The sequence below is a fragment of the Rattus norvegicus genome, chromosome 1 (genome assembly GCF_021556685.1).
Source record: "Rattus norvegicus strain SHRSP/BbbUtx chromosome 1, alternate assembly SHRSP_T2T, whole genome shotgun sequence".
NCBI classification, from domain to species: domain Eukaryota; kingdom Metazoa; phylum Chordata; class Mammalia; order Rodentia; family Muridae; genus Rattus; species Rattus norvegicus.
The window spans coordinates 169,095,263-169,107,713 of NC_141534.1; the positions used below are offsets into that span (position 1 = coordinate 169,095,263).

At 38.1% G+C, this 12,451-nt stretch overlaps 1 protein-coding gene across 1 annotated transcript in view; it reads right to left on the reverse strand.

Moving 5' to 3' along the window:
- Nup98 (nucleoporin 98 and 96 precursor) overlaps positions 1–12,451 on the reverse strand; it is a 96,877-nt gene that overhangs the window by 33,528 nt on the left and 50,898 nt on the right. Inside the window, 6 exon segments of the mRNA NM_031074.3 lie at positions 935–1,099; positions 2,950–3,127; positions 4,311–4,449; positions 5,067–5,180; positions 5,742–6,040; positions 9,122–9,238. Of these exon segments, the coding sequence (NP_112336.2) occupies positions 935–1,099; positions 2,950–3,127; positions 4,311–4,449; positions 5,067–5,180; positions 5,742–6,040; positions 9,122–9,238 (1,012 nt within the window).

Here is a 12,451-nt window from a genome sequence, read left to right on the forward strand (position 1 = left end):
TTTTGTTTCTTTTAGGGATACCATTCTAACTTCCACATTTATCATCCCCTCTTCCACCCTATACACAAAAACATGTACACAAGATTATCCAGAAAGGGCCTCCCCAGAAATTATTTAATAAATCATAAAAATCACACATCTGAGCAGCCAAAATAATTGTAGCATGGAAAAATCCCAAAGGTCCTGCTTTTAGCAGCTGAGAGGTAGAGGGTGTTTTTACAAAGTCCCGTAAACAACTCTTCTTTGAAGGAGTAAGTCAGTAAGTTAAAAACATCACTTTAACTTGATTGAGTATAAACCACAACCTGATTGAGTAAATCACTTTACCATTCAAAGAAACAATCTATTAATTAATTTACAAACCTTTCCCCATGAGGACAAAAGGCTTATAATAGTTTAACAATACTGAGAAAGGACATTACACAAATAATTATAATAAACAACACAGTCCCTATTCTCTCCAAGCTAAATCATTTACTTGCTTTTTAAAATTATATACTTTTATAACAATTATTAAAATACAATATTAAAAGTTTACCTGAAACATAGCAAACAACTTGAGAAAAAAAACTAAACTCTTGCAGAAAGCTACTCTGACTCTAAAAAGGGATGGAGGTAAAGAATAAGATCAGACTGCACATCATGAAATCAATAAAAGTAGGATTTACTTTGCATCAACCCCACACAAGCAAAATGCTATCTCAAGCTGATCACTGATCAAAACATTACAAGTCCAAATGAGAGAAATTAAGTTACAATTTGTAGAAGAACGATCCAAACAGCAAGAGAATTCTTTAAATCTTGAGTAAAAAAATAACAGCCTGCAGCACTGTGCCCTCCCTTGCACTTAGTTCCAAGGGCTGAACAGCTGAAAAGCTGAATGACCTCTGACTTCTTTATCACGGCCGCATTCACATTCTCTGCCCTTCTCTACCTGAGGTGGGGGTGCAGGTTTGCCATTAAGAGTCATCTGGAAAGTGGTTGCCTGGCCTGCAGGGGGCAAAGGGGCAGTCTTCAGCTTCTTTGAAGTAGTTTTGGGTGGGTGTTCCTCCTCCTCTTCATCAGAATCCTGAAGGCCATACTTAGAAAAATGGGAAACCTAAGAAGAAAAGAAACCCAGCAAAGTCAACGATTAGCAGTGTTCTCTTCACTCTTTCTATAATATCTACTTTTGAAAAAAAGACAAAAATAGATTAAAGATTAAAATAGTTAAAGCAGGGGCTGGAGAGATAGCTCAGCAGTTCAAAGTACTGGTTGCTCTTCCAGAAGACCCACACGACAGCTCACACTGTCTGTAATTCTAGTTTCAGGTGTCCCAATGCCCTATTCTGGCTTCCAAGGGCACAAGGCACAGAAATACACATAATAGTTGCTCAAAATTAAGTGAACATATACAATATTAATATATATTACAATGAGCTGAGCATGGGGGCATATAACTTTAGTCCTAGCAGTAGGGAGACAGGCAGGTGGATCTATGTGAGATTTAGGCCAGCTAGGTTTACAAGTGAGTTCTAGGACAGCCAGATTGACACAAAGAAACCTTGTTTGGGGGAAAAAACAACAACAAACAAAAACCGAACCTCACACGCACGCACACACATACTCACTCGCACGCATGAGACTTACTTAAAATGTAATCACTCAGGGCTAGTGAAGAGAACTTGTTGCAAAGATCCAGGTTTAATTCCTAGCTCGCCACCTCCTTGGGCACTGGCCACTCACATGGTACACAGATGCACACGCAAAACACTCATCAACATAAAATAACAAAAATAAATTAATTAATTAATTCAGGCCTGGAAAGACGGTTAAGGGAACTGGTTGCTCTTGTAAAGGTCCTGAATTAATTTGCCAGCATCCACATTGTAGCTCATAACCATATAAATGGGATCCAATGTCCTCTTCTGTCGTACATAGAAGACAGAGCATTCATACCATATCCTATATATATATATATATATATATATATATATATATATATATATATATATATATATAATTCAGTCATCATTAATCCCTGTTATATACTGCGCCATTGTTCACTACCTACACAAGGGCCTTCAACCATCTAAATTATCCAACCAGTCTAGAAGAAGAAATTACAGGACAAGATTATCTAGAACAAGCAGCAGCTAACCTCTCCTGTTTCAAAAGTATTTACAAATGAAAAGGACAAGTATGGTCCATGAGATGGATGGCTCAGCAGGTAAAATTCTTGCTAACAAGTCTGATGATCTGATTTTGACCCCAGCACCCACATGGTGCAGAGAACTGACTCCCCTAGGATGTCGTCTGACATCCACTTGTAAACTGTAACATCTCTGTACCTACCCCCCTCCCAAATCCACTTGTAAACTGTAACATCTCTGTACCTACCCCCCCCCCCCCAACAGAGCTAGGAAAGACAGCTCAACTGGTAAAGTGTAATCATGAGCACCAGAGTTCAGATCCCCTCCTCCTCCAACAAGAAGCTAGGTAAGGCCACAACGACAAGCTCAACCCTGGAGAGGTGGGAGTAGTTTTGGGCTTTTGGAGCCAGACAGCCAGCCAGCCTGAATCAGGGAAGTCCAGATTCAGTGAGAGATTGTTCCAAACAGTAAGATAAGCTGGGTAGTGGTATATGCCTTTAAGAAGCAGGCAGTTCTTTTGAGTTCAAGGACAGCTATTCTACAAAACAAGTGGCAGGTCAGCCAGGACTACAGAGTAAGAACATGTCTCCAGATTAATGAATAAATAAATAGCAACAGAGGAAGATACCTGATACATACAAGACATCCACTTGTAAACTGTAACATCTCTGTACCTACCTACCTACACACACACACACACACACACACACACACACACACACACACACCCCAATAAAAGAATTTTTAAGAAAGACAAAGATTTTTGATGAGTTCATTTTGTAACTCCAAAAGCTAGAAGTGGGTTTAATAAACATACCTTAAACACCCAAGAACCAGTTTCAGGCCGATACTCCTTGAATTGGGCCCCTTGCTTTCTTGAGACTGCTTCTAATCTCCCCTCATAATTGATATCAGCAAGTCGATCTGGACTCTTTATTAAACACCGGGATGTTTTATCTGTTGGCCAAACTCCATCCAAAGTAACTTCAGCCTTCCTGTGAATTACAAAGAGACAAAAGGTAAATGCTTTATACTTAAAAAGCAGGAGTGTAGCCACTATGGAAGTAAGGAGCCCTGCCCTGAAGGACTAATAGACAACTGCAACGTGATCCAGCCACATCAAGCCTGGTTAGATACATGAAGAACTCCAAACATACAAAGGCACTTCCACATTCATGTTTATTGCTATACTATTCACAAGGGCTAAGATGTGGTAACAGCCTAGACATCTATCAGATGAATGAATAAAAGAAGTGGTATGTAGTTTTTTTTTCAGCAGTAAAGAAAAAAGAGATTACAGCATTTGTAGGAAATGCAGATCACTATATTAAGCAAAGTAAGGTAGACTCAAAGACAAATGCATTTCTCTCATGTGCAAAATCTAGATTTAATACATGCTTACACATAGACAGGCACACAGAGTATAGAGTTAGTTCCAGGACAGCCATAGTAAGACTCTGCCTTGAAAAACACTAGAAAGCAAAGCAAAACAACAAAAAGACATACTAGAGATCCAACTAACACCCCTGTAAATAACAAAGACTGATCTGAGTTGGTTGTGGAAGTTACAGGACTTAGGAGAGATAAGTAGAGACCAGTCTGGGCTATAGAGAGTCACTATCTCAGGGAGGGAAAGCAAACAAGTGGGGCTGGAGATGATTCAGTGGTGAAGATCAGAAGACTTGGGTTCAGTTCCCAGAACCCAGATGTCAGCTCATAACCATCTATAATTTTAGTTCCAGAGTTATCTGAAACTCTCTTCCTAGGACACTGCATGCACATGGTAAAAAGGCATACACGCAGTCAAAACATTTCATACACATCAAATAAGAAAAAGTGTAAACAAAATGACATTAACAACAACATAGAGGGAGAGAGGAAAGGACGGAGGAAGTGATTCCTTAGAACTATTCTGCAGATATTTCAAACCCAGAATCTTGGAGCTAGAAATGGCTCAGTGATTAAGAGTGTATACTGTGGGGGCTAGAAAAGCAGGACTGCCACGAATCAAAGCCAGGTTAGGATTCGATGCCACACAGAGCTATAGACCCTGTCTAACCTCCCACTGAATCCAAGCAATATATGGCAATAAAATGTTTACAGAACAAAATAAAGCAAGATTATGTTTCCAGAAAAATTCTAATTTAGTTCATTTTCTGTATGTAAAAAAATTCATACCTATTTAGTCCTTCACCCACAGGTGGCTTTTGGTTATCATCTACATAGACAATAACTTCTTTCCTCCGGATATGCACAATGTCATCCAAATTTAGATTTGTCAAATTCACATCTCCTTCAAAATAGATTGAGCCATACCCTAAAATTCAGAGGAAAATGGTTAAAAGAAGACCCTTTATGAAGGAGCAAAAGTCTCTTTTTAAAATCTGTAGTGATAAGCAAGGAAGAACATGCAACCTGTAATATCAGTATTTTAAACTTTCGAGAAACTCATGGAGTAGCTTTCTGCTAACTATGGCAAGCATGAGGACAGAGGAGTGGACTACACTGTTAGCAGATTTAACGCCTCCATTCTACATTTCTGGTGTTTTCCAGTCCTCTCAAGTCTCTGCACTGCTGTTCTATGAACAACTTAATTCCTCGTCTGCTACACAAACTAAAGTACTTGAGCCCATTTAAAATACAGTATCACAGAGTAAGTTTATTTAAAGAAAATTATCTAACAATTTAATATAAAATTGAATCAATGTATTAAGCTTAGTATATTTTCAAGTTTAATTTTGAAGAATTTTGAGAAAACTAATTACCAGATCCAAACAGGTACATTAAAACCCCAAAATTCTACATGGATTTAGTCTTCCTTGCTTTATTACTTGTCAGGAAAAAACCAAATACAGGAAAAAAACAGACCCTAAAACCAAGAGTTGTCCTTAATAACATAGACATGGTCCATATGACTCCTGAACTCGCACTTACCTTTACGGCCAATGGTGAAGTCAGAAACAATGCATTCTCCTTTCTCATTGGTAATTTTAGCAAGGTCATCCATAGATGGAATAGTATAATAACCAACTTTTGTGAGAACAATGCCTATAACCAAAAGTCAAAAAATACTGTGAGTGTACTTAGGTAGAACAGTTCTCAGTAGTATTAATATTATTTTCATATAACAATTTTTGTATAAAATAAGTTGGTTTTTTTTGTTTTGATTTTTGTTGAGACAAGGTCTTATGCATCAGTATGGCCTGGTATTTAAGACAAAGCTGAGACCTTGAGCTTCTGAGCAACTTGCCTCCACATACTGCATGCAGAACTTGGGGTGCAGAGGCAGAAGGGTCACTCCAAGTTTGGAGAAAGCATGATCTAAGACCTTGACTCTACCCCCACAAACAACAGAAAAACATTTTAAATGTCATACAGTCTACTTAACCCTGCTTAACCTAAGATTCGTAGATTTTATTTATCATAGAGCCCTCTTTTTAAAGGGCACGTCCAACAACATGGCAGGTAGTCCATACAACAAGCAATCCACTTGAATTTACAAAGTTAGGTAGACAGGTCAGTCTCTTAGGTTATAAGAAGTGGGCTCTTTTGACCATACTTTTATAATTAACAACAATTTCAAAGGTATGAAAAGTATGTGAATCTGACCTGCTGGATGGATTTGGAAAGCACTGTTTTCTATCTCGTCTCGGTCATCTTGCAATGACTCATCATGGAAAGACGTTTCTTCACTGCTTCCTTCCAGTCCATTTCGCAAAGCAGCACGCATGTTCAAAGCAATGAAAGTGTCTTCCACATTGCTGCTACTGTTATTTTTGTTTCCAGCACTCTCTGGAGTTTGTGGAATAGGTTTGGCAATAGGATTAGTGTAAAATCGTGATACAAGAGAGTCATCATCTCCATCCTGCTGATGGTTCTCATCAACAGGTTTGCTCAGGAAGCTGAATCTGAAAAAGGAGAAAAAAACACCTTAGCCTTTGGTAACAGTAATGATAATGACAGCAGTTAATCTTTATTAAGGATCTGATATTACATGAGATGATTCAATAAATTTAAATTTATCCTTACAGTAACCATGTGAGATAGGATGTAATTATTATTTCCTAATTTCTAACAAGAAAACTGAATCAAAAGAACTGAAGTTTTAAAATAGAAAAACCTAGGGCTAGAAAGATTGCTCAGTGGGAAAGAGCATGTGGTGCTTTTATAGAGGACCTCGGTTCAATTCCCAGCACATACATGGGTGGCCCACAACAGTTTGTAACTAGTTCTAGGGGATCCGATACCATCTTGTGGTCCCCTCAGACACCAGGCACACAAATGTATGCAAATATACATGCAACCAAAACACCCACATACAAAAAAATAACAAATGAAAACTCCAGAAAATCTAGATCTAGATTTCATAGCCTTAACTGCTCATTTTCTTTTTTTTTTAATTTAGAGAATACTTTATTAGTTTTTTTAATCAAACCCACGTATATAAGACCTTACATATTTAATAAATAAAAACTTAAGTTCAACATTTCTAGACCAATATGGCTGTTAATTTCTGTACAGTGCCAACTCAACACAGTAAACGGGGATACTTTTTTCGAAAGTTGACAGCACAGGTAAAGTTTCAAAAAATTCAAATTATATATCTGTATATATATATTTATATTTATATAAAAAGACCAATAATAGCAGTGTGTTATGCATCAACAGCAGCAACAGCTTTTCCAGTCATCTGAACAAAACTGTAGAGACATCCAGCACACTCCATTAAAAAAAAAAAAGTAAAAAAACAAAACCCGAGAAAACAGCACAGTTCTGTTACTCTGGTGGTACCTGGCACCATTTTTTTTTAAATTAGCTTCTCAATCATCATCTGGAAAGAAAACATTCTGAGCAACATCATTAAAAACAGCTCTGATAAAGCACGGTCACTACTACGTATCATAAAGCAGGTACAAGCTATTTTACATCCACAGAGGTATGATACAGTACTGTCCTACATCTATAATACTAGAGGATACAATTTAAAAGGCATTATTTGAGACTTGATTCTACTTTTCCAGCAGAGGGCCCAAAGGATGGTGTGACACAGCTTTGTAAAGAAACATACTCTAGACAGGATTTCCTTTTACTAGTGGCACACTTCTAAGGATTCATTCTCTCCATGAATGTCAGCTAAAACCGTTATTAAAAAAATGAAATATCCCTAGAACAAAACCGTATTACCACCGGATTCACATGAAGATGACCTAGTGGAGACAAGCTGGACCTCACCTTACCAACAAGCTATCAAATCTTTAACTGCTCATTTTCAAAGGAATAAATCTGAACACTCCTCTCTTGCTATGTGGGTGTGCTCTAGTGATCAAACTTAGGTCATCAGGCTTGATGACAAAGGCCTTTACTTAGCCATCTCAACAGCCTTGACTTTGATTAAATATTTGACTAAAAAAAAAAACCCACAAAATACTTGCTATGTGGAAATAAATGATTAATGGTTAATGTCAAGACAAAACAGAACTTATGAGAACTGGCTATTTTTCCAGAGACTCATGGTTTGAGTCCCAACACTTGCAAGGAAGCTATCAACAGTTCTAACTCCAGTTCCAGTCAACTTGACCTCTCCTTTTATGGCCTCTGCAGGCACTGTATGCACACAGTGCACATACATACTTGCAGGCAAAACACTCATATGCATAAAATTTAAAAAATCTCAAAATTTGAATTTAAGCTAATATTATAAACACAAGAGGTTCTGAAATACTTTGATGAAATATCTAATTACAAATTAAAGATGGTCCACTATTTTGAACAAAGGAATACCAAATAATCTCTGAAAGCTCACTAATGCTGGAATTAAAGGCATGCACCACTATCTATGCCCTTTTTGTTTTCTAAATTTTCACTAATTTTGTGTCTGAGTGTTTTGTCTGCATACATGTATGTGCACCATGTACATAACTGTTACCTGCAGAGGTCAGAAAAGGCACCAGATACCCAAGAACTAGAGTTACAAGCAGTTGTGAGCAACCATGAGGGTACTGAGAACTAAATTCAGGTCTTCTGCAGGAGCAACAAGTGTTCTTAATGACCAATCCATCTTTCCAGACCCTCATTTACTCAATTTAATATTATTTATTTTTATTTTATGTACATGAGTGTTTTGCCTCCATGTGTGTATGTGTACATATGTATACATGATGCTTACAGAGGACAAGAGGGGACAGTGGATCCCCTGGAACTAGAATTAGGAATGGTTGTGTTACGATGAATGGTATACCAGTCCTTTGCAAGAGCAGCTGTGATCTTCACTGCTGACCCATTTCATCAGCCCCTATTTTATTTTTTATGTGAGTCATTGGCTTCAATTAAGTCCTCTGCTTTCAAGACAGGCACTTTACAAACTAGAGCATTTTCCCAACAGCCCCTCAAAAAATTTTCAACCTAGAAAACTATTAAAATATGTTATAGATTATTTTTATTTACATATATGTATCTGTGTGAATGTATGTCATGTGTGCTGGCAAAAAGGTCAGAAGACAGTATTAGATCCTAGCTGTGAGCTGCTTAACATGGATACCAGAAACCAAACTCCATATCTCTAGAAGAACAAGTCCTGCTACCTGCAGAGCCAGCTCTTTACCCTTAAATGTGACTACTGAACACAGATATAATACACATAACACACACACACACACACACACACACACGTTTGCTTGTTTATTTTATATGTTAATTTTCCTTGATTAGAATGGGTAGTATTTTAATAATCAGACTAACTATACCTTAAGTAATAAATACAAGTGGTTGCTAAAACTGCCCAAAACCAGACATAAGAATTACAAAGTAGTTTTGTAGAAATTAATCGGAGCTCCAATAATTTTGAGGCTTAAAGTACTCAAAAAGTAATAACATTTAGGTGCCCTTGAATTATAGTAAGGCTATATAAAATTCAACCTTTATAAAATTAGAATCTTTTAAAAGCAAAACAGAACTATTAGCAAGAACATCTTTAAAAGAATTCAGCTTACCTCTCTCCATTTTCTGGATACTCAGAGGGTGAAGCTAGATCTTCTGAATCATGATTAACAGGAGAAAAGAGATTGCTATTGTTAAGATTTTTCAAAACCAACTTCTTGATGCTCTTTCTAAAAACAGAGACCAAAAGAAAGAGAAACTTAAGGTGTATGCAAATTACTAAACATTAGTTTAAAACTGGAGCCCTAAACAGCACTGCTGTATACCCGAACTCACCTAATAAACTGGACTTAGAGATATTTTAGTGGTGTAATCACAACATACAGCTTCAAATATATTGTGTTTATTTTGGAGAATAATGCTGAGAAGATGCATATTAAAATGGAGAATATCCTTGAAACTGGGTGTATGGCACACAATAATTCCGGCAATCAAGAGGCAGAGGCAAGCTTGGTCTGCTTATCAAGATCTAGGCTAGTTAAGGCTACACGGAGAGACTATCAACTTACCCTTTCCCTCAACACACACAGAATACACAATGTTCTTGTAGTGGTCCCCAAGTTTGGTTCCTAGCTCCCATCACAAAAGGCAGCTTACAACCATCTACAATGACCTGAAATAAGTCTCTCTTCTGGACTCCAGGGACACTCACACTCAAGTACATATCCAACACACACACACACACACACACACACACACACACACACACACACACACACACACTTAAAAATAAAAAAAACAAACAAACAAAAACATGTAATTTGTCAAAGTCTGATTAGATATAAGCCTGAGAGTGAGCCAGCAAGCAGCATTTCACTATGGTTTCTACTTCAAGTATCTTGCATTTCTGCCCTGACTTCCTCCAATGATGAAAGTATATATATGAAGGAAGTGTAAAGTCAAATAAATCCTTTCCTTTCCTTTCCTTTCCTTTCCCTTCCCTCCCCTCCCCTCCCCTCCCCTCCTCCCTCCCTTCCTTCCTTCCTTCCATGCCTTTGCCCAGTGTTTTACCACAGTAACAAAATGGAAAGCAAAACAGCACCAAGTCTGCTTAACTTCTTGGAAACATGCTACAAAATACAAATGAATACATCTAGCCCTTCCTTCAAAACAAATCTCTCACAATAAAAACATAAAATCACACTTTTCGTCTTTTGTGACAGAGCAATTTACTTATAGAGATATGTGAGTGAAGTATGCACACGTGAGTGGTATATTGGTGCATCAGCAAATGTGGAAGCCAGAGGTGGGCCTTAGGTGTCCCGCTGGACCATTTTCTACCTTGTTTTGTTCAGACAAGGTCTTTTTTTTTTCTTGGAGGTAGGCAAACAGATAAGAAAATGCCAGCAATCTTCCTGTCTCTGCCACTACAATGCTTCTTGTATGGTTTCTTATGTCGGTGCTTGGGCTTTGAATTCAGGTCCCCCTGCCTGTGCATATGGTCTTAAGCACTGAACCATCACACCAGTTCTCAACCCAAAACTTTAAAAGTTTTGTTAGCTTTATTTATTTTATGTGTATGTTTTGCCTGTGCATGCCTGATACCCAAAGGAAGTCAGAAGATGACTTTGGATTCTCTGGAACTACAACTAGAGAGAATTGCAACATACCATGAAATTGCTAAGAATTGAACTCAGATTCTCTGCAAAAGCGAAGAGCACACAAAACCACTAAGCCATCACTGTGGTCACACTCCCAACCCCTTTTTTATTTTGGTTTTTCAAAATAAGATTTCTCTGTGTAGCCCTGGCTATCCTGGAACTGAATCTGTGTCTTGAGAACACAGAGATCCACCTGCTTTGCTTCCTGGGTGCTGGGACTAAAGGTGTGCACCACCGTTCTTAGCTTTTCCCAACCCATATTTTTAAGAAAAGCTGTAATGAACTTATCATTATTCACCAACCAAGACTTGTAAGTAATGAACTAAAAATAAAACACACTCTTTTCCAATTAAAAAGCTACTACTGACTTTTTCAAAAATGTTTGTGTGCCTACCTGCATCTATCTACCTGCACATTTAGAATAAATAGCCCGGAATTGAAATGCCCTGTCTCCCAGAAATGAACCCATACACCTATGGTCACTTGATTTTTGACAAAGGAGCCAAAACCATCCAATGGAAAAAAGACAGCATTTTCAGCAAATGGTGCTGGTTCAGCTGGAGGTCAGCATGTAGAAGAATCCAGATTGATCCATTCTTATCACCCTGTACAAAGCTTAAGTCCAAGTGGATCAAGGACCTCCACATCAAACCAGATACACTCAAACTAATAGAAGAAAAAGTGGGGAAGCATCTTGAATACACGGGCACTGGAGAAAATTTCCTGAACAAAACACCAGTGGCTTATGCTCTAAGATCAAGAATCGACAAATGGGATCTCATAAGACTGCAAAGCTTCTGTAAGGCAAAGGACACTGTTGTTAGGACAAAATGCAAACCAACAGATTGGGAAAAGAGCTTTACCAACCCTACAACAGATAGAGGCCTTATATCCAAAATATACAAAGAACTCAAGAAGTTAGACCCTATTAAAAAATGGGGTTCAGAGCTAAACAAAGAATTCACAGCTGAGGAATGCCGAATGGCTGAGAAACACCTAAAGAAATGTTCAACATCTTTAGTCATAAGGGAAATGCAAATCAAAACAACCCTGAGATTTCACCTCACACCAGTGAGAATGGCTAAGATCAAAAACTCAGGTGACAGCAGATGCTGGCGAGGATGTGGAGAAAGAGGAACACTCCTCCATTGTTGGTGGGACTGAAGACTGCTACAACCATCATTCTGGAAATCAGTCTGGAGGTTCCTCAGAAAATTGGACATTGAACTACCTGAGGACCCAGCTATACCTCTCTTGGGCATATACCCAAAAGATTCCCCAACATATAACAAAGACATGTACTCCACTATGTTCATACCAGCCTTATTTATAATAGCCAGAAGCTGGAAAGAACCCAGATGCCTTTCAACAGAGGAATGGATACAGAAAATGTGGTACATCTACACAATGGAATATTACTCAGCTATCAAAAATGATGACAATTACTCTATGAAATTCATAGGCAAATGGATGGAACTGGAAAACATCATCCTGAGTGAGCTAACCCAATCACAGAAAGACATACATGGTATGCACTCATTGATAAGTGGCTATTAGCCCAAATGCTTGAATTACCCTAGATGCCTAGAACAAATGAAACTCAAGACGGATGATCAAAATGTGAATGCTTCACTCCTTCTTTAAAAGGGGAACAAGAATACCCTTGGCAGGGAAGAGAGAGGCAAAGATTAAAACAGACACAGAAGGAACACCCATTCAGAGCCTGCCCCACATGTGGCCCATACATATACAGCCACCAAACTAGATAAGATGGATGAAGCA